The 23442-nt window shown below is 44.5% G+C and overlaps 2 protein-coding genes across 24 annotated transcripts in view; one reads left to right on the top strand and one right to left on the bottom strand.

Annotated features, from left to right (window-relative positions):
- LOC106993529 (uncharacterized) overlaps window positions 1-13029 on the top strand; it is a 301117-nt gene extending 288088 nt beyond the window's left edge. For 13 of the 23 annotated variants that reach the window (XR_013404412.1, XR_013404400.1, XR_013404399.1 and 10 more), the window contains 2 exons: window positions 25-7128; window positions 7397-13029. The gene's annotated coding sequence lies outside the window, so the exon portion shown is untranslated. The remainder of the gene's footprint in view (window positions 1-24; window positions 7129-7396) is intronic. The other 10 variants (XR_013404402.1, XR_013404414.1, XR_013404394.1 and 7 more) reach the window with 8 other exon arrangements.
- The window catches only part of BARX2 (BARX homeobox 2), a 73814-nt gene that overhangs the window by 1336 nt on the left and 49036 nt on the right, over window positions 1-23442 (bottom strand). The window contains exons 2-3 of the mRNA NM_001194603.2: window positions 13041-13341; window positions 7149-7233 (exon numbers count right to left, since the gene is read on the bottom strand). Coding sequence (NP_001181532.1) covers window positions 7149-7233; window positions 13041-13341 — 386 coding nt within the window. The remainder of the gene's footprint in view (window positions 1-7148; window positions 7234-13040; window positions 13342-23442) is intronic.

The following is a 23442-nucleotide window of genomic DNA, read 5'->3' as shown; positions in this document are numbered from 1 at the left end:
GAGTAATAATACCTTGTATTACAGGGTGACAGTGAGAGTGACCAACAGATAATGTGTATGAAAGGACCAGAACGGCACCTTCTGAATGGTAGGTTTCCTTTGCCCAGAATATATACACCATCCACCCTCCTTCTCCTGGCTAACTTCTCCTGGAAGCCTTCCTGATCCCCCAGGTCTAGGTTAAAGGCCCTCTGCCATGTGCCCTCGGAGCAGCTTCTACTGTCCCGACCAGAGCACTTTTCAGAAACTATGGTCACTGCATGTTTACCTGCTGCCCCTCTCACTCAGTCCCTGCATGTAGCAGGTGTTTGACAACTGTTACCAAATTAACTAGGCTTTCTCAACAAACCTTTCCCTGGAGTCGAGGAAAGATATAAAGCAAGCCAAATAACTGGACCCTAAATGGCCTTGGCTGACTTCAAAGGCCTGGCACCCTTATTACCCCAATTTGTGACCCACACAAGAGTCCCAGGAGGTAGACAGGGATAAGTTTAAAAATATTTATATTTTACTTTGGAATGTAATAGACACTCCTTCCTCCATTGGCTTGGCATAGTCCTTGATTTTCTGGGCAGCTAGTGAGAAGGGCTTCAAGAGGACCTGGATTAGCACAGATGATTAGGGGTGGGAGATATTTTTGCTATTTATAAACCTAGCTTAATCTTATCTTCTATATTTGTATATAAGCTCCTGGAAGACAAACCCTGCTTCTCTCCATTACTCCAAGAATCAAACTTCCAGCTAACTTCTATGCAGTCCCTAAATATTTATTGACTGCTCCTCTTTCCTTCAAGAGCAGCAGAGGACCTCCAGGTGCTGAATTTTAAGGATGAAACCATAACTTTTTTTTATACAGCTTTGAGATATAATTCACATACCAAATCCATTTAAAGAGCACTATTCAGTGATTTTTAGGATGGTCACAGAATTGTGCAACTATCACCACAATGCAATTTTCAAACACTTCTATCACCCCAAAAAGAAACCCCATAGCATTAGCGGTCAGTCCCTATTTTCCCCCAACCCCTAACCGATCTGCCCACAGCCCTAGGCAACTGCTAGTCTGCTTTCTGTCTCTACAGATGTGCCTATTTTTGGACATTTTATATAAACAGAATCATATGTGCACTTTTGTGACTGGCTTCTTTCATTTAGCATAATGTTCTCAATGTTCATCCATGTTGTAGCATTTGTCACTAAATAATATTCCATTTTATGGATATACTATATTTTGTTCATTCACTCATCAATTGATGGACATGTGGGTTGCTTGCTACTGTGAATGAAGCTGCTATGAACATGGGAAAGAAGTGAAATTGAATTGTGGGATCTTTCGGCAACTCTATGCTTCACATTTTAAGGACTGTTTTCCAAAGCAGTTGCACTATTTTACATTCCAGCCAGCTGCATATGAGGGTTCCAGTTCTCCACATCCTCACCAACACTTGTTGATGTCTGTTTGACCACGGTCGTCCCAGAGGGTGGGAAGTGGTATCTCACTGTGGTTCTGCTTTGCATTTCCCTGATGACTACTGAAGTTTAGCATCTTTCATAGTTCTTATTGGCTAGCTGTATATCTTCATTGAAGAAATGTCTATTCAGATATTTTGCCCATTTCTAAATTTGGTTGTCTTTTTATTATTGAGTTGTAAGAGTTCTTTAAATATTCTGGATACATGTCTCTTATCAGATGTAAGCTTCTCCCATTCTGTGGGCTGTCTTCTCATTTTTCTAATGATGTCCTTCACAGCACAAAATTTTTAAATTTCAATGAAGCCCAGTTTATGTTTGCTTCTGTTGCTTGTGCTTTTGCTGTCATAACGAAGAACACTTTGTCTAATCCAAAGTCATGAATACTTACTCATATTCATAGTTTTCACTCTTACCACTTAGATGATGATTCATTTTGCGTTAATTTTTGTGTATAAAGTGAGAAAACCAAGAAGTTCTCAGTAAACACCTCCTTTTAGCTAAAAGTCTGCTCAACCACTGTCCTTTCCACATGAACAGCTAACACACAGATATTAAGGGGATCTTTAACAAGGTAGAGATGCTGACGGAAACCACCCCTGGGGAGAAGATGTTCCTTGTATTTCTTTTCACGTAAGTTCATTATCTGATTTTGATTTCAGTCTGAGTGTAGGCTTTTGAAAGCACCCAATTGTGCCAAGATGGAATTTACATGTTGAAAGCAGATCCACTCAGTATGAAAGAGGTTATACAAAAGTAAGTTGCCCCATGTAGTAATCAAACTAGAAAAGGGCAGGTCTATGGAAGCCACCTAATTGGCAAAAGAAAGTCCAGCCCAGCAATTAGAGAACACCACCCACACGGTTTGGACGGACCCCACCTGGCTGTTTTCCTACTGCAGGAAAAAAAAAAAATCCCCAAAACAATTAGACCATTTTCTAAATGGAATAAAACATTCCAGCACAAGCAATAATTAGAAGATAACTACCCTCTTGGCTGCTCTCTGCACTCAACCTCTGGCCCCTTGCCTTCCAGCGCACCTGAGACATGCAATTATCTCAGAACCACCCTCCATCAGGAGCTACCCGTTCACATGCACCCTGTGGCCCTCCTCCCAGGAGCCCTCTCCCCATTTATTCTTAGAGCCAGTTTAGTCCCATTGGTCCAGAGAAGCCAGAGAGTTCCTTGTCCAAGAGGCCGCAGGCCTCCTTCTGCCTCTCAGAAGAACACCTAGCACACCATCCACTTTTATTAGCCGTGCCTGGTGACAGCCCTCCAAACTCTGAAACGAGGTATTCAGATGTTCTGTTGCTGAGGGTGTTAAGACCGGGCCTTTTGCTTCCCTCCAAGCAGCCTGAGTAGGGGGCAGGGAATGTCAGTGCAGGAAGGAACTCTCTCCTTCCCTCTACTTTTCAGATAGGAAACTGAGCTGACAGAGTTTGTCAGTATCAAAGAGCAAGCCAAGGGCAGAGCTGGGATTTGAACACAAACCTCCTGACCATTTGAATCTAACAGCCTTAGCAGTATTGCATTCAGCATAATGTGCAAGGGATATGTAAAATGGGCCACTGTTCTATGTCTGGTATTTATTTGCAATTACCCAACCTCCCAGCAGACTCCAGGCAGTAGACTTACTAGTGGGGGGCGAACTTTCCTCCTTATTCTCTGTCTGTCTCTGCAGCTTCATAGGGCAGCGAGGGCCACATAACTGATGACTGTTTCCATGAAGCTGAGAAACAAGTTTGGATTCCCCAGCATGAATCTCCTCCCAGACACTGCTGCTCACCTTAGCTAACTTTCTCAACCTGAAGATGTGATGTTCCACTGGACCTCAAGCAGGGCCCCCAATGCCAAGGCGCTGACTTGGAGATGACTGGGAAGTGGGGACTGAGAAAGGACAAACACTCAGGGCTGCGTGGAGACCCTGAGATTCACAGAATTCACTTTTGGCTTGTGTTTCCTGGCCTCCAAATATTTGGATTCTCTGAAGACGTGGATTTCGTGAAGAGGTAATAAAAATACTAATAATGATAATAATAATGGCAAAAACATCTCTTAGCTGTGTCCTATATGGCAGGTCCTATTTACGTGTTTCACAGAGATTAGCTCATTAATAATACAACCCTACGAGGTACGTGTTAGGCCTTTTACTGCAGAGGAAACAGGCACACAGAGGTTAAGTAACCTGCCCAAGATTACACAGAGAGCTACTGGTAACAATTCATGGAGTTGTTAACTACCTGGGGACTATTCACGAGAAACATAGTGACCATGCATAGTGTGGGGCCCACCCAATTCTGTGACTAGGAGAGAAAGGAGGTATCTGTTTGGGTGCTCTCATGGAACAGAATTGCATTTTAGAGCTCAAAGAGACCACCGAATAATGAGGCTCTTTCAGCCTATTGCAAAACACTGTAGGTCCTGCTGGAACTAAAGCCAACAGACATGGAATAGAGGGTGCACATCCCATCTTAATGTGCGAGATTAAATTGACCCAGCCCGCTACAGGTTACCAGTGCTGACTGGTCAGAACTCGTCAGAGATGCTATCTTGGTTCTGGCAAGGTTACCCTTGGCAGCCATGTGAATAAGTCTGACAATCAACTGCTAATCTTTTTCCAGTTCCAATTAGGTTACTAGCCTTGAGACATCTTTATTACCCAATTATCTTTTTCTTTTCCTCCCCAGTACCTAAAGAGATAGCCTTGAAAGAGTTTTACTGGGAAACTAGGTGAAGTAATCAGGATCACACCACAGCCTTGCTATTCCACTCTCTGCGCTGATCCTGTACATCTCCCTGCCGCTGCACTGACCGCTCCGTGTAATAATAATGCCAGTTTGCAGGTCTGTCTCCCGCACTTGACCGAGTACCTTTTGACAATTTTATTTTCTAGTGGACAGGCTCATGTCTTACCTTTGCATCTCCAGGGCCTGATAAATGTTAAATGCTCAATGAATTAACTCAAAAGTGAACTGACAGTTTGGGCCTCTTGGCTCCTAAAGGGACCTGAAGGTGACTGGCTTGCAGAATGTTCTCTGAGGTTAAATCTGCTAAGTTACTTCCATTTTGGTTTACATGACATTGATACCCATCAATAACTGGCCTAAAATCATGCCAGCAACACTGTTGCTGGTGAAAAACAAGTGACGTCACAGGCGAAGGCACACACATTGTCCCACGGGCACTGGGCGGTGCTGGCAGAGGAGGCTGCCTGTCAATTCCTTAATCATCTGACTCATGAAAAGATTGCTGATAACCAATTTAAACAATGCCTCTGCTACTCAGGAGACATTGATTTCAAGGCTGATGATTGACGAGGAAGAAGGTGGGTGGTGGATCTTGCACAGAAAGCAGTGAAGGGACTTGCCCAAAATCAACCAGGGAAGGGCAAGCATGGGAACACGGCCTGGTGCTTCTCACTCCCAAGTCTAGTTCTTTAGAAACCAGTCCCCTAAAAGGTGTCCATGTGTACTTAGCACTGTAGAGTGTTTGCAAGACTATCTATTTAACCAAATCCATTCTTCCTTCAATTTCTTGTTTTTATTTTATTTTTATGACTTATTTATTTATTTATTTATTTATTTATTTATTTTTGAGATGGAGTCTTGCTCGGTCACCCAGACTGGAGTGCAATGGTGTGATCTCGACTCACTGCAACCTCTACCTCCTGGATTCAAGTGATTCTCTGGCCTCAGCCTTCCGAGTAGCTGGGATTACAGGCGCCCGCCACCACGCCCAGCTAATTTTGTATTTTTAGTAGAGGCAGGATTTCACCATGTTTGCCAGGCTGGTTTCAAACTCCTGTCCTCATGTGATCCACCCACCTCAGCCTCTCAAAGTGATGGGATTACAGGCGTGAGCCACCGTGCCCGGCCGCTTCCTTCAATTTCAACTTCTCCCGGCAACCTTCTCCACTACCTCTCTTCTGAACTCCGACAGGTTTATAAATCCGCAACAACCAGCACTTAATTATAACATGCTCAGCAGCTACCTCCTGGGCCTTGTTTCTCTGACTAGATCATAAATTCCATGAAGGCAAGGGTGATATTTTATTATTTCTTATAGTGCCTAGGACAAGGAATGGCTCACAAGAGACACAAAATACATGTGCTGACTCATGCAATATCCGTGTGTTTGAACACATAACTGGCATCTCTGCCTTAATTCGTGAGCACTTCATGAGCCAAGTTGCCTCCATTGGAAAACTCTTTCATTTCAGGGTCAGGTCCCCCAGAGGAAATTACAAGATTTGCCCAGGAAATTCTTTTTTGGGAATATAATAATTGCTGCTTGTTGACTTTTTTCCTAATTTTTCCCATTGATATTCATTTGCAATTTACTTGTTTTGGGGTTTTTTTCCCCTCATTGTTAGCAGAAAATAGCAAGGAATAGCAAGAACTAAAAGTTTAAGAAAGAACAATATGGGACAAAACCACAGCACTGAGAAAACATCTGTCCGCTGACCTTCCCCCCCCCCCCCAAAAACTGGGGTCGGGAGAACACCTTAGTTATTTGATTGTTGTGAAAACATCATATTTCAGCCCTGAAACACCAAGAAGTAGGGCTTGTGACCAGATGGGTTAGCAAATGTCATCATGAAGGCATGGAATGGACGAGAGGAGAAAGAGCCACTAAGATTTGGTGAGGGGGTAAGAAGCCCACGGCAGGTGACATGGTAGCACCTGGGCTCCAGAGAAGAGCAGCGCTTCTTCCCTTATCGCCACCCCTCCTCTTTTTCTTTTGCTCTGGGCTTTGACCTTGTCTCAATGGTTTACAAAGCTGAGAAAGGCAACACTTGACTACTTTGGAAAATTTTGATTTAATAGTGCTTTTCTTAAATGAAAAGAATAAATGATAATGAAATTGAGTTCCTGAAAATGTAGGGATGTATATATTCTAACTTAAAAATCAAAGATGGAAATATTCATTAGCTAGGCACTAGAGCAGGATGATGGAAACTGTGGTCATCATACCAGGCACTTCAGAATAACGAGGGGGCTTGTTAACATGCACATTCCCAGCCCTGGCCCAGACCTCTGGGGCCAGAATCCTGGGAGGGGGCCTAGAGTTCTGCATTTAACTTGCTACCCAGGGGACTCTGATGCCCACCAAAGTTTGAGGATCACTGCGTTAGAGGATGCACAGCCAAAAGAACAGATGCATCCTCTAGGTCAATATAAACAAAGAATACTGACTTCTATTTTTAGCTCTTGGTGGGAGGAAGAAGGAAGTTGTTTGAAAAGGCTAGCAGGTAGGGTTAAAACTAGCAAGTTAGGAGAAATACCTAACGTAGATGATGGGTTGATGGGTGCAGCAAACCACCATGGCATATGTATACCTATGTAACAAAACTGCACGTTCTGCATATGTACCCTAGAACTTAAAGTACAATAAACAAAAAACAAAAAACAAAAACTAGCAAGTTAAAAGCCTGTAAGCTTTTTTTTCCTTTGATTTTTAACGAAACAGAAAAAGAATATCCCTCTGTTTAGGAAATCCAGGTCAAGAGGAATAGCTCGACCTACAGATCCAACAGCTTCCCCACCAGCCAGCAGCACAGAAGGCCTTCCAATCTCCACAGCCCAAACTGCCACATGGTCCGGCCTCCCTCCCCACAGCCCTGGAGGAAAAGTCCTCTTCCATCAGGATGGGATCATGGTTAGTCACTCCTTTCTTACCATTTTCTTCCATTTCATCCTGCGATTCTGATACCAGGTCTTCACCTGCAGCTGAGTGAGTCCCAGAGACTGGGCCAAGTCCAACCTAGAAGGCACAAGATACAAAGGAAGGGTGAGCAGGCTGGGGAGGAGCGGGAGAGATGGGATCCTGCTGACAGGCCCCAGACAGGCCCCAGCACTGGCTATCAAGGCTCTGACCTCCCTCATGAAACGAGGTCTTCCCCAAAGCGCTTTTCTTTCCTTCCAAGAATCCAACAGAGGGCACTGGGAAGCTGAGAAACTAAGAAATAGATGACCATGGCTGAGGATACCTGGGCCAGTCCCCATTCTGAAACATTCATGGTCTGCAAGGGACCTGAGAAGGATGCCTGGGCCTTCATCACACAGTCCTTTTCCTGGCTTGACAAGATGATTTATTCTGACCCTCTGGCCCGACATCCAAACTGGAAACAAAAGGCAAAGCCGATGTTGCTGATGGGAATCCACTCATCACTCCAGACCCAGCTGTGGTCCCAGCTCCGGCAGGTGAGTCTCCTGGCTCCCACAGCTCATCTCCTCTGCACCCTCCCACAGGCCAGCAGTCACCCAGATGGTGCCACGTTTCCCACTGTTCTCTAATCACTCCCACCGTGTTATTTCTGCCTCCCTAACTCAGCAGTCAGAGCAGCTTATGTCTTCCACTTCTTTTCTACCCATGAAAGTGCCCATCACACTGCTAAATCCAGAACCGGTGCTCAAAAAATACTTCCTGATGGATTGATTCAATCGCTGTAGCTGCCCTAAATTGTTATAACAATTAAAATGGTATAAATATTATAAAGATTCCAAAACAAACATTAAGTCCACAGCCCTTCCTGCTTTCCATTCTACTGCTAATCGTGACTGTGTACTTCTCTGTAGTCTTCTGTAAAGTCCTAAAAGCCAAATCCATTTCTGGGGCTAAATCTAACAACACAGCCACCATTTCCTGAGCACCACGGCATCCCAGGCTGCATGCTAAGCCCCTGACTTGCTGTCTTATCTATCCCATTCACAACACAATGAAGTAGGTATAATTATTCCCATTTTACAGATAAGAGATTTGAGGCCTGGAGAGATTAGACTCTCTCAGCAACTGTGGCCAAACCCTGTCTGCTACCTGGTTGTGTAAATAAAGTTTTATTGTAACAGACCAGGCACAGTGGCTCATGCCTGTAATCCCAGCACTTTGGGAGGCCGAGGCGGGCGGATCACCCGAGTTCAGGAGTTGGAGACCAGCCTGGCCAACATGGTGAGACCCCATCTCTAGTAAAAATACAAAAATTAGCTGGGTGTGGTGGCAGGCACCTGTAATCCTAGCTACTCAGGAGGCTGAGGCAGGAGAAATGCTTGAACCTGGGAGGCGGAGGTTGCAGTGAGCCGAGATTGCGTGCCACTGCACTGCAACCTAGGCAATGGAGTGAGACTCTGTAAAAAATTAATAAATAAAAAATAAACTACTTCTGTGCTACAATATCAGAATTGGGTAGTGGTCATAGGCCATATGGCACACAAAGTGTAAAGTATTTACTGTCTGGCTCTGCCCAGAAAACCTTTACCAACCTCTGGCAGATGATCACAGAGTTAGGAAGTGGGGCAGGATTCAAACCCATGATGTCTGACCTGTACACCAGCTCCTGCGCTGGGGCTCACCCCCACCCACACTGTATCTGCACAAGTTGAGCCTGTCAAAGGGAATCACAGGGATGCTTCATCCCAAGAAGCAGCGAACAACCAGGTGGGACAAGTGGAATGAGAAAGGGAAGTCTGTAGCCAGGCTTCCAACGTCAGTCCTTGAGACAACCACCATTGACCTGACAGGATAAGAACCCCAGGTCTACCTCAGCACCAACTGGACAGCCGCCTCCTTAAGCCAACATAAGCTGCCTCACTGCCACGCCAGCCCTGCTCAGCAAAGCAGCGTGGACTTCGAATGCAGCAACTTGGGACAACTGCCCTTGACAGGGCTTGGGCAGCGACCCCCCCCCTTTTTGAAAGGCCCTGGGTTTCTGAGGTTACCGTCTGCGAATCTCGGGCCCACAGGCAGTCTCATATGCCTGCTTCATGGGGAGCCTCAGGTGTGGGTTCTCAGCTGCAGCTCTCCACCTGGGGCGCTCTAACCATCAGGGAGGCCCGCAGGGACCGGCCCTGACAGTCTCAGGTGCAGCTGCCCGGTCGCCCTGCTCTGACCAGGCTGCATAATTTAAAGCCCCAATAATACAGAGTCTTCCTTCAGGGCACCCTGGAACTGGTCTTAAATCAGCACTCACATCCATCTGGTTATCCCTGTAGAAGGACTGCTAGAAGCTGGCAGTTTTATTGAAAGTGATTAACAAGCTAAAGCCAATAAATTCCCAGTGCCAACAGCACTTGGCTGTCCCCACAAATGCAGCACTGCTGCCCAAGCAGCCACTCATTGAGAACCAAGAACCCAGGGGGCCACCCCACAGACTTCTGGTCTCCCAGGCCTCCCTGGAGAAGGGTCCTCCACGGTTCTGGCGGCGCCTTCCCGAGCCCAGTTCACCTGAGGCCATCAGGTGCATTAGTCAATGGAAGGCTCAGTTCACAGCTCTGCCACTGCATTAGCAAACAGTGTTAGCTCACTTGGGAAAAATGCAGCCCTGACTCACTCTGGCTACAGAAACATGCTTCACTGTCATCAGCTTTCTCTCATTACCTGCCACCGTTACAAATTCTCACTTCCCTGCATATTTGCTTAAATGGGGTCACCTAGGAAACTGGAGAAACAAACACAGAGGAGGAGGGCGAGAGCTGCGGGAGGAGGGAGTGCTCATGGCCCTGGTCACGTAGGGAGGCGAGGAACATCTGGGAGGGCGGGTGAAGATGGCAGCTTCCATGCCAGCCGATGGTGTCCTCCCAGACAAGTGAATCAAGCCTGTGTAGGTGACCTGAGATGCCTGGGCAAGTACCAGGGAGCCCCAGGAGATTTATGAAGAACTAATATTTCTGTGAAAAAAAAAAATTATCTGACTTCTGAAAAATCAGCCCAAAATGTTAGCCATGCGTGCTGAAGCCGATTTGACACGCCACCATGCTACCATAGACAGTGGTGCCCACTCCCCTGGGTGCACACGTTCATGCACCCAGGGGATATGCTAGGGAAGTGAAAACAGCCATGTCATACCTGGAGATGCCATCTGTTAACCTCTGGTTCACAGACCCGTCGCCATCATCTGCCAAAGACACCCCAAATGCACAGGTCTAGAACAGAACTCAACCTTTCGCCACCTAAGTCTACTCTGTCCTCTGTCTTCCAACTTCAGGTCACGGTGTCCCTATCCCCCTGCTAGCCCAGTCCAGAAACCACAGAATTCTCAACTCCCTTCTCGCTTCTTCCCACAATGTTGATTCTGCCAATTCTCTCTTCAAAATTGTCCTCCTCTCACACATGGACAGAGGGAGGGGAACCTCACACACAGGGCCTGTCGGGGGGGTGGGGGGATAGGGGAGGGATAGCATTAGGAGAAATACCTACTGTAGGTGATGGGTTGATGGGTGCAGCAAACCACCATGGCACGTGTATACCTATGTAACAAACCTGCACGTTCTGCACATGTATCCCAGAACTTGAAGTATAATCATAGTAAAAAATTGTCCTCCTCTCTATTCTTGCCTCTGCATTCCCACTGCCACCCTTTAATTCAAGTCTTCAGTGATGATCACTGGATTCTCTCCTAACTGGTCCCTGCTCCACCTCTGGCCTCTCTCATCCATCATTTATGGTGCCACCACAGAGACAGTTCTGAAACAGAAGTCAGGTCATGCACTTCCAGCTCATAAAGGCAGTGCCAACTGCTTAAACAACCAAGTTCACATTTCAGCCAGGCATACGAGGTCCTTCCCACCCTTCATTCACCTCTACCATTTCCCTGTTCACACCTTAAGCTGGAGATGTCCTGGCTACTTGCAGTTTCCTCCACATACCCGACGAGACACGCTTCTTTGCCTTGTGTGTGCCAACCCCTTAGTGCAGGACGCCCTGTCCCGCCTGGAATCAAAGCTCTTCTTAAATGTTACCTCCTCTGAGAAGCCTCCCTAACCCCGTCTCCCATGCTGAGCAATACCCTGTGTTCCTACTGCACTCAGCACCTCACAGGTACCAGCGCCTGGCTTGCTGCGCCTTTGTTCCTGTAGTCGTTCCTTCCCCATGATCCCTTTCTGTCACAACAGGACTCTCTCGACTGTTTCGGGACCCATAATCCCTGCCACAGTGCCCCAGTGGCACCCAGAAGACCCGTACCAAACAGCTGATGGTGCCTCGTTAACGGAATCAGAAGCTAAATCCCCTTTTAGTCGGTGATATGCAGACTCCTCTGTCACTTAAATTTGTATCAAAGAGCTACTACATAGCCTAAGAGATTCATTTGAGGTTCCTTCCTTTACTTTTTGATAGGACTAGTGTCCAACCTGATATGGCCAAGGCAGTAGGCAAAAGAAGAGGAAAAAGGACCTGAAAAATCTCCCCAATAAATAGGATCACACATTATTAGCTCGGCTATCTCCAGAGTCAGTTTGAAAGAACAAGATGAGACACTGAGATACACAATTTGTTTTTTGAGACCGAGTCTCGCTCTGTTGCCCAGGCTGGAGCGCAGTGGCATGATTTTGGCTCACTGCAACCTCCGCCTCCTGGTTCAAGCAATTCTCTGTCTCAGCCTCCCAACTAGCTGGGATTACAGGTGCCTGCCATCATGCCCGGCTAATTTTTGTATTTTTAGCAGAGATGGGGTTTCACCATCTTGGCCAGGCTCGTCCTGAACTCCTGACCTCATGATCCACCTGCCTCAGCCTCCCAAAGTGCTGGGATTACAGGCATGAGCCACCACACCCGGCTATTGTTTGTTTTTTTTGTTTTTGTTTCTGTTTTTTGGAGACAGGGTCTCACCTAGAGTGCAGTGATGTAATCTGATGCAATCATATCTCACTGCAGTCTCAAACTCCTGGGTTCAAGTGATCCTCCCATCTTAGCCTCTTGAGTGGCTGGGACTACAGGTGCATGCCATCACACCTGGCTCATATTTTAATTTTTGCAGAGACGGGGTCTCACAACGTTGCCCAGGCTGGTCTCAAACTCCTAGCCTCAAACAATCCTATTGCCTCAGCCTCCCAAACTGCTGAGATTACAGGTGTGGGCCACAATACCCGGCCCAGACACACACTCTGGCATATGTTCCAGTTAAAATAGTAAATTAAAGAAAAGGAGGTGAGGCATTGAGGCCTCCAAGAAAGCAAGGGTCACAGCCTCCCCAACATGGATCTCAGAGGAGTTCAAAGAAGGGGCTCTCATCCAGGTCCTCCTGGGTCTCAGTCAAATGGTTCTGACTTGACATCCATCAAATTCACCAACATGTCTGACCTCCTCAACTGGATCACTCCAGCCCTTCCCAAGCAATAGCCAGGCCAGCAAGCTGAGTCAGTGGGGAATCAGCTGGAGGCTGTGGAGAAGATTGAGAGGATCATTAATCCTAATTCCAGATCTAGTCCTGCTGCCTCCAATCCTAAGAGTGAGTGGCTTAAAAACCAAGCCTGTTTCCCAGCTGACCACCTGAGCAACAATTTGCTAAACTCGACCTTGTTTATGATACTGAAATAGTTAAGTTCAAATATGGAGATAGAGTGACGAGTTTAAGTTCAGCCACAGGCAGGCTCCAGGGACTGTGTGGTGGATTCACATAGGCTGGGTTCTGTTAACCAAGGTTAAGATGCCTTGAGCCAAGGAGTGGATTCCTGCCACAGTGTCCTGCCTCACTGCAACAGTGCTCTGGCTCCATGGCCCACAACGGGAGCAAGTCTCCCATCCTCAAGGGCCTTCACTGCGGAGAGCTGCGGAGAGTCCCTTCCCTGCGTCCTCACCTGTCCGGGGTAGACAAGTACTTCTGCTTCTGGAATTTCTTCTCCAGGCCCATGAGCTGCAGCTCGGTGAAGATGGTGCGACTCCGGCGGGGCTTCTTCTGTCGGGGCGTGGGCTGTTCCGTCTCTGACTCGCTGCTGGCTAGGGCCTCGCCCCCTGGGGCCTCAGCAGAGACCGCCTCGGTGACTGGGTGGCAGGACAGTGCCTGGGCGATTCCCGGGGTGGCGGGGACCAGCTGGGAGATGACGGTGGGCTGGCGGGTGATCACCGAGAGGAGCGGATATGCCCGCAGAGAAGGGGAGCCTGGAAAACAAGCAGGGAGGCAGGTCACCACAGGGAACGGTGTGGGGAAGCAGGCCAGGACCTGTGGAGGGCCACTGGCTGAGGTCTGACAGGGAGGACCCTGTTCCTAAGGAGGCACAGATGGAGGAAGGGGAAGGAGAAGTAACTCAAGACCTACAGCTGCAGGGCAGGCACAGAGATCTGCTCAGCTTGGTGGGGGAGGATGAAGCCCACCGCCAAGAAGAGGTTCCTGCAAGTCCTCTGATTTTAAGCGGATCCTTCCCCTCTCTCTCCCTTCGGAATCCCTAAATTCTTGGTCCACGGGACCAGGCAAATGAAAAGAAGTAGTCAGGAAAAGCTAGAAACACATATTTCAGAAACCCGAAATAGATTTGTAATATGCAAACTTCCTGAGAACCACCTGTGGTCTTTATAAAAAGACATGCTTGTAGCTATGAATTCCTCCTGAGAAGTCTGTGTACCTTGAATCATAGCATTTTTCAGAGCTTGACAGGATGCTTTAGGATTATTTAATTCAACTTTCTCATCTCAGAGGGAGTGAATTGCCCCAGAAAGGTTAAGTGAGTTGCCTAAGATAATGTAACGAGGAAGCAGCAGATGGAGGAGTCAAACCAAGTTCTTCTGGCTTGAAGTCCCATGCTATCAGCACATCATGAATCACGTGGCTACATCATTTAGAAGAGGGAGACAAACAGATTTTAAATAACATGAAAGGTCAGATCGGTATGACTGGCGCCTCCAGCACTATGTTAAGGAGGATTCTCAGGCTGGCCAGAGCTCGGCTGAGGAAAAGATGCTGGGGTCGATTAACAATGTCTGCTATGGGCATGTGGCCGGGACAGGGTATGGTGGCATACATAGCAGTTACATGCCACTCCTGCATTAGGAATTTCAAGGCAAAAGTCCTTTTCTGTCCAACAATCTGTTAAATCTGTAAAGTTCAAGTGAACAACTTTTTCCTTTGATTATTCAACATAGGGCTTAAAATGTCTGGATCATTACCTGTGTAAATCATTTTATCTCTCGGTTTCATCATCTATAAGGTGAGTAAGAAAAGTAGCTGATTCCAAAGAATCCTTCAAACTCTAATATACTGATGCTACAAAAGGACCTCTCATCCTTCCCATTTGATATCTGATGAAAATGGAGAAGACCCAGGGGCTGCCCTTTGCGACTCAGTCCAGCCCTGAAAAGTGACTTCAAGGCCACAGCCAGCATCTGAGCCAACCAACATTCACACTAGCTCTGAGTTGAAACCGACTAACATCACAGAAGCACCCAGGTACTACCTGTGTTCCAGCTCTTTTCTCTGGGTTGGCATTTCTCTTCTTATTCCTTCCCATGCCTTTGTTTGGACCCCAGTCACAGTTATTAAAACAAATAACCTCTCTTGTTCTTTGAGTACACTTCTAGCAAGGCCCAACAGAAACCACAAAGTGGTTAAATAACAATAAATCACCACTTGCTACAACTTCCATTAACTCTCCAGCCAACTCCAACACTTGACGTTTTGTGCTGTGGATTCTTTTTAAGAAAAAAAAAAAATCACTTGGGAATGATATTTTATAGCAAGAAAATGAGGATATGTGGGCTTGTGGTTTGGATCTCACAGCACACATCCTGAAATGATACTTCTTGAAAAAGAAGTTGGAAGCTTCTTAAAAAGGCATAAGATGTTTCTCATCTCAAATCACCTTACTCCTTTAAGTCTGTCACTTCTTTCAAAAGAGACTATCTTTCTTTAGCAGGCTAATGTGTAATCTAGAAACTAAGAAGCTTATCATTATAGGATATGACTAACAATCCACCTGTAAGTAAGGCTTTGTATCACCTTCCTCTTTTGTAAGAGTTAAACATTTTTTTGCCCAACACGGAATAATATTTTGAAAGTGTGGTAATATCTAGCATTGGCAACCATATGGGGAAACAGGCATTCATATATTGTTGGTGGGAGTGTAAAATACTATAATCTTTGAGGAAAAATAAAGCAGTATCTACCAAGTCACTGACAGGAATTTTGCAATTTGAGGTCTACGTGTACAACGATTTATGTACAAGCATATTCACTGCAGTCTTGCTTATAATCATGAATGGGGGAAATAACCTATATATTAGTATCTCTCAACAGAAAAATAATTAAATAAATTGTGGTGCATCCATAGTATGAACTACAATGTAACCATTAAAAAGGACTATCTAGGTCAGGTGTGGTGGCTCATGCCTATAATCCCAGCACTTTGGCAGGCTGAGGCTGGAGGACTGCTTGAAGCCAGCAGTTCAAGATCAGCCTGGGCAACAGAGTGAGACCCTGTCTCTATTTTCTTTTTTTTTTTTTTTTCTTTACTTTTCTTCTTTTTTTTTTTTTTTTTTTTTTAAAGTAGAGACAGGGTCTCTGTTGCCCAGGCTGGTTCTGAACTCTTGGCCTCAAGCAATCCTCCCATTTCAGCCTCCCAAAATATTGGGATTGTACGTGTGAGTCACCATGCCAAGCCAGAGATTCTGTCTCTTAAAAAGAAAAAAACAAGATACAAACTGATGAGAAAGAGAGATGAATACATGGATACTCTCTATATAAACTAATACAAGAAAATACCTAATGTATTATTGAGAAAAACAAGATGTGAAATCATTTGGATGTAATCCCAGCACTTTGGGAGGCTGAAGCAGACGGATCACGAGGTCAGGAGATCGAGACCATCCTGGCTAACATGGTGAAACCCCGTCTCTACTAAAAATACAAAAAATTAGCTGGGCGTGGTGGCGGGCACCTGTAGTCCCAGCTACTCAGGAGGCGGAGAACCCGGGAGGAAAATGGCATGAACCCAGGAGGCAGAGCTTGCAGTGAGCCGAGATTGCGCCACTGCACTCCAACCTGGGCAACAGAGCAAGTCTCCATCTCAAAAAAAAAAAAATTGTATTATTCTTTAAAACTATGATTTTTTTTGTCTGCATTTATAAATGCATTTTTAAAAGTCTAGAAAGCTACTTTTCAAACTATTGACAGTGATAACCTCTGAGGAAAGGCTTGGAATAAAACAGGGTGAAAAGGAATCTACACATCTGCATCTAATCCTGCATTCAATCCAGCCATGAATATTTACTGAGCATCTGCGATGGGGAACACTCTGCTCTGGAAGCTGAGGAGATAGCAATGAATACTATAAAGTCCCACCTTCATGGAGCTTACATTCATTTGGGGAGGCAGACAGCAAACAAATCAACAAGTCAATATGTAAATAATGCCAGGTAGTGATAAACTATAATGAAAAATACAGCAAAGTATGAAGATGGGGCAGGTGGGGCAGAGGGCAGGTATTGGGGATGAGGAGTCAGGGAAGGCCATGGCGGGAAGATGACCCTTCTGCAGGTGAGCGCCCCCACGCAGAGGACAGCCTGGAGAAGGCATGGGACAAGCACCCCAGCCCCAGAACCAGCAAAGACAAAGCCCTAAAGGCAGAATGAGCATGGGTTGAAAGAACAGCAGAAAGGCAGAGCAAGCAAGGGCAGAAGTCACAGGAGAGAAAAATGGGAAGAGATCTGTCGGAGCCAGATTACGCAGGGCCTTGTAGGTCAGGGCAAATCACTTGGATTTTATTCAAAATGTGATTTTTAAAAAAGCCATTGGCAAGATGTGAGCTGAGGGAGGAGGATCTGAGTGATGTCTTTAATGATCCCTAAGGAGGTTGGACTGCAGGGGCCAGGGTGGGAGCAGAGAAACCAGTGAGGAGACCAGGCTGTGTTCCTCTAAACCAGAGGCAGCAGCTACAGCAGTGAGAGGAGGTGTATTTTACAGTTAATGTTGAGAGGACTTGTTGAAGGACTGAATGTCAGGTATGAGAGAGACAGACGCCAGGAGAGGCCTGATGTTTTGGTCTTAGCAACTGGAGGAAGGATGGTGCCCTTTACCAAGATGGGAAAGACTGGGCAAAGAGCAGGACTGAATGAGAAAACCATGATTTCTGTGTTAGACAAGTTGCTATTAGACATCTTGCATGTGTTGAGGAGTCAGTCAGATACAGGCTGGGTTAGAGACACAGCTCCTGGGAGTCTATGTGGCATTTTGGGCCATGGAATTGCACGAGATCACCAAGGGAGTGAGTAGAATAAAAAAATGAAGAAATACAAGGGCTGAACTCTGGGGCACGTCAGCATCTGAGGTTATAGAGAAGAAGAAGAGCCGGCCAAAGACACTGAGGAGGGGACAGAGAAGCAGTAGGAAACCCATGTCCCTCGGCATCCCCAAATCTAGATGATACTTCTGCATTGTTCACATTTTGCACAGGTGTGTATCTTTTTAAAAATTTTTTTAAAAGGAAAGTTACATTAAATGAGTTGTAAGTTTCATTCTCATTCTAAAGTTTTGTTTTATGTTCAGTTTGTCAAAAAGAAAAATCATTTGTTGACCCTTGATCCCAAGGAGTGGTTAAAACTTCTTCTAAAAGCTAGGCAAAGAAAATCAGTCTAGAAATCCCAGAAATTGAGTATAAAATATGTTTAGTTTTATGACACTTCTAGTAAAACAAACATTGCGGGTGTTCTCCTGGGAAAGGGGGGCTCTTTAGCCCATTCAGAATCCAAAGGTCTAGAGAATTTTCTCCTTTTATGTCAATTTTCTCCCTTTATGTCAAAAGATGTTTCGGTTCTTGAACCATATTCATTCTTTTAAAAGAAACATCATTTAATGTGGAGAAATAAACGTCTTTTCAACAAATGAAGCTGGGTGTGGTGGCTCATACCTGTAATCCCAGCACTTTGGGAGGCTGAGGTGGGCAGATCACTTGAGGTCAGAAGTTCAAGACCAGCCTGGCCAATATGATGAAATCCTGTCTCTACTAGAAATACAAAAATTAGCTGGGTGTGGTGGCACGCGCCTGTAATCCCAACTACTTGGGAGGCTGAGGCATAAGAATCCCTTGAACCTGGGAGGCAGAGGTTGCAGTGAGCCAAGATCATGCCACTGCACTCATAAGACTCCATTTCCAAAATAAATAAATTAATTAATTAAATTTAATTTAAAAAATTGCTTTAAAAAATGGTGCTAGAGCAATTGGACATCCAGATAAAACAATAATAATAATAATAATAATAATAAAAGCCTTGACCTCATAAATTATTTTAAAAATTCACTCAAAATGGATCATAGACCTTCAGTAGAAACACAAATGTATAAAATTTTTAGAAAGAAACATTAGAGAAAAATCTCTGTGACATTGGGTTAGGCAGAGAACTCTAAGCCATGACACCAAAAGCATGATGCATAAAATAAAAAGGCAAAAAACTGGTCTTCATCAAAATTAACAATTTTTGCTCTGTAAAAGATACTGTAAAGAAAATGAAAAAAGCTGCACACTGCGAAACCTGACAAATCTCACACCTGACAAATGAGTTTTTACCCAGAATACATAAAGAACTCTCACAGTTTGACAATTAAAAAATAACCCCATAACAATGTGCAAAAGTTTTGAAAAGACACTTCACCAAAGAGGTTCTATATATGGCAAATTAGCACATGAAAAGATGCTTAAGATGATTAGTCATGAGGGAAATGCCAATTAAAAACCACAGAGAGATACTGTTACACATCTGCTAGAATGGTTGACGTTTTTAATGAACTGACAATATCAAGTGCTGGTGAGGATGTGGAGCAACCGGAACTCTCCTTCATTGCTGGTGAGAATGCAAAATGTTACAGCCTCTTTGGAAAGAGAATTAGTGGTTTCTTATAAAGTTAAACAAACAGTTACCATGTGACCTAGCAAAACCCCCACTAGCTATTAACCCAAGTGAAAAGAAAACACAAAACCCTGTATACAGATGTTTATAGCAGAATTATTATTAATTACCAAAAACTGGAAACAACCCAAATGTTCCTCATTTGGGGATGGATAAACAAAAATGGGTACAGACACACAATGAAATACTACTCAGAAATATAAAAGGATAAAACTATTGGCTCACACTGGGAGGCTGAGGCAGGTAGATCTCTTGAGGCCAGGAGTTTGAGACCAGACTGGCCAACATGGGGAAACCCTGTCTCTATTAAAATACAGAAGTTAGCCGAGCGTGGTGGTGCATGCATGTAATACCAGCTATTCAGGAGGCTGAAGCATGAGAATCACTGGAACCCAGGAGGTGAAGGTTGCAGTGAGCCGAGATCATGCCACTGCACTCTAGCCTAGGTGACAGAGTGAGACTCTGTCTCAAAAAACAAAACAAAACAAAAAACTATTGATGAATAGTGGATGAATCTCAAATGACTATGCTTAAGTGAAAGAGGCCAGACTCAAAAGGCTATATGATTCTATTATAGGACATTAAGGGAAAGGCATAACTAGGAATAGAGAATAGACTGCCAGAGGTTAGGGGTCGGGGAAGAGCTTATAACCACAAAGGGGAAGCACAGGAGGACTGGCTGGGGCTGGAGGAGATGCGAGGGGAGGTGCTAAGATTGTTTTGGATCTTAACCAGAGTTGGTTATATCATTTTTTGCATTTGTTGAAACTTGTTCTTCTACCAAAATAGTGAATTTTTACTAAATATAAATTAAAAGGAAATTTTAAAAGAAATTAAAATGTTACACATATTTGCTACAAAATAAATTTAAAACAATTCAAAACTACATAAAGTAGAAGACTCCCCTCACTGCTTTCAACCCCAAATCTTAGAGATAAACTTACAGAATTGTTCCTATGTACATATATATATGACCTAAATCCAGTCATATGTATGTTAATCTATTGAAATATATGCTTACAAAATGCTTATTTTACAAAATATAAATGTGTCACATTATTTCTTCTGAATGGATAGCCAAAAACCCTAACACCATATATTGACTAGTTCAGTGACTTAAAATGGCAGGGTTAAGATACAGTAAATTCCCAAAGAAATGAAGTTGGGAATTTTTGCTCATCAGAATTCTGAGAGTCTGCTGGGGAATTTCCATCCACAGAATTCTGAGAATCTCCTGCTCTCCAGAAAAGCAGCCAAACTGGGGAAAAAACTACCCTTCCCAAGGGCTTCCCTCTGTGGAGGGGGTCACAAACTGGGAACACAATGTATGGGGGGCAGGGAATGGGTGGGGGAAGAGAAAGTTAGAAAACCACAAGGACCAGAGAGATGGGGACACATTTATAGAGACTGCTGTGAGTTTGCACCTTGCGGGAGAGTGAAGGCTATTTAGAGAAGATTTCTGGAAAATATTTTAGGGAGTATACTTTGTGAAATCCATGAATATACTCCTTTAAGAACAAGTAAAAGAAAGATCTTCATGTTCAAGGCTTCCATAGTCAGATTTCTGTTTTACATCCACTAGGCCATATGGGGCCCTAGAAATAGTTAGGTTATATGATGTATACATGGGTCTATTCCCAGATTCTGTTCTGTTCTACTGAACTAATATATGGTCCTATTATAGGATCACTCCACTTTAATGATTGTGGGTTTTTAGGGAGTTTTCTTATCTGGTAGAATGAGTCCCCCTCTTTAGTCTTCTTACAGAATTTTCTTGGCTATTGTCATTAATTTATTTTTCCAGTTGAACTTTTGTTTTTTTTCCTTAGAGACAGGATCTCCCTCTGCCACCCAGGCTGGTGTATAGTGGTGCAATCATAGGTCACTATAACTTTGAACTCCTAGGTTCAAACAATCCTCCTGCCTCAGCCTCCCAAGTAGCTGGGACTACAGGCACATGCTACCACACTCCATTTTTTTTAGAGGCGGGCTCTCACTGTGTGGTTCAGGCTTGTCTCAAACTCTTGATCTCAAGTGATCCTTCCACCTCAGCCTCCCAAAGTGCTGGGATTACAAGTGTGAGCCACCATGCCCGGCCTCCAGTTGAACTTTAGAAATCAATGTGTTAGAATCTAAAGAAAACAAGTCCCATTAAAAACTTGATTAGAGTTACACTAACCTTACAGATTAATTTATAGAAATGACTCTACTGGTGATCCTGTCCTTTAGCAGGCTGAAAAGCAATTGCTGGTTATTTAAAAATGACTTCTAGAGATTTGGGCAATTTGGTTCCATAAAGCTTAAACCTAATGAAAAATCTTCATGGGGGAAAAAAAAAACAACTTCTGATAACTAATAGTTACTTAAAGCAACATCCTTATCACCCATTGTTTCAGCAATCTTGACCCAATGTTCTGATGCAAATTCTGCTCTAAGAGTGTACTCTCCCCTACTGGCTGAGAGCACCCTCCTGAAGTTGGAGGTGCACACACAAAGCTGCTGTGATGCTGAGAAACATTTCAGGATCTTAAAAGGACCACCATTGTCAGTAAATGGAATCGCAATGAGGCACTGTCTTGAGCTCTTGGTATTTGATATGTGTCTCTAAAGTTCAGAAGAACAGGCACGGCTGGAATGGGAGTTGGTGGGTAATGTGTATGCTACAAACCACTGGATCTCCTGAAAAGCAAACCCATGGGGAGCAGAAAAGTGAGACAAAATATACTTGAGCCAGCTGCTTGCTGTCTTTTCTAATTTTAATATATGACTTGATTTCCAACAAAGTAGCATTGACCCAGAGCTTTAATTTCACAAAGTGCTTGCATTCCAACATTTCCTACTCTTGCAAAAAAGTACTGTGAAATGAGTTCCACCATAAATCTGTATTTTGACTAAAAATCAAACCCAGGTTTTAAAAACAGTGCAAAATTATAAATTAACGCATACATTAGGAGACACTTTGGTTACTGAGAAGACAGATAACGTACAACTCTAAGTATGTCTTTCTCTTTCCTGAGAATTATCACAATGTGAAAACGTTGACTGGGGACAGCTGCCCTGCTACCCTAGATCGTTTACATACACTTGTGAAATTCAAGCACATTATCTGCTACTGAGAGTGTGATGACTGTAATAAACCAAAGACATTGTTTAAACATACGCAGTTTTAGTTGACAAAAGGGGCGTCAACATGACCCCATGGAACACATTTTCTAATAGTTGTTTTTCTTCAACCAATCCCCTTAACCAATGTTTTCCTCTAGGATGGAGATCACATAACTGTGTGTATCATTTACCTAGAAATACTTCCCTGCCAAATGTTCGGTCTTTTTGAGAATCTGTTTTTGGATTCTGGAAAACCTGAGTACACGAGTGGCTGGCGAATGCCGGGGACATCCAGGGAGCTTGGGGAGATGTGGAACATTTGGTAGGCTAAACAGTCTTTTCAGTCGTGCTGGTTCTGAAAGCTGTCAGTGAACTCGTGCATGTAAACATGCTTGGGCCAGGCATGTACCCACTCCAGGGTTGCTGGTTCCTGGCACAGCTCCTCCATCTAAGTCCTCCTTCATGGCAGAAGCCAGATGCCCGCAGCTACAGCCATACTTGAACCTCAGAGCAAAATCCCCCAAGTACAGTTTCTGCCTTCACACACCTCCAGTGGGCTTCTCTTCCATTCTCCAACATTCTAGTCCCCAGATTGACTCTCCACACCCACATTTCCGGTTTACACAAGCAAGGGCCAAAGGTCTGAATGGATAAGAATTTCTAAGCTGCCTGCTTGACTGATTTACATTGCAGGAATGTGTGACCTATATACACACAGAAAGCTTCAGAGAGACATAAACACACACACACAAAGACACAGGTTCTGAAGTATGCAGAAAACCTGGAAGACGGGCGCCATGGACAACTGGGCAGCTATAGCTGAGTTTTCTAGAAAAAAAACATAAAATCACCCACACCGAAGTATTCCCCTAAGCTCCCATTCCTACCAACTGGCTGGTAATTTGGGGTAGTGGAAAAAATAGGGCCTCTATTCCTGACTCACGCAGTGACCCTGATGAGCAGGTTACCAAAACTTTCTTAGTTTCAATGTCCCATAAAGTCAGGCCAATAACAGTTCTCCCTCCTAGATTATTGTGAGGATGAAAGGTATTAATGTATCTGAAGTACCCAGGGGGCACTTGGTTCCCTTTCTTTCCCTCCCTTCACTTAGTTTCATGATGCTTGGTGATTGAGCCAAATTAGATTAATTTTCTTATCAAGAAAGCACACCTACTTGTGAAGCATGCATACATATCTTCTTATCCTCTGTGCATTCACATGCAAAGCAAGATTCGGCAATAGCAGAGTCAGCCAGTTTCTCTC

Source organism: Macaca mulatta, chromosome 14 (genome assembly GCF_049350105.2).
Source record: "Macaca mulatta isolate MMU2019108-1 chromosome 14, T2T-MMU8v2.0, whole genome shotgun sequence".
Lineage (NCBI taxonomy): Eukaryota > Metazoa > Chordata > Mammalia > Primates > Cercopithecidae > Macaca > Macaca mulatta.
The sequence above is the reverse complement of the archived record's forward strand: the minus strand, read 5'-3'. Positions and strand labels throughout refer to the sequence as shown.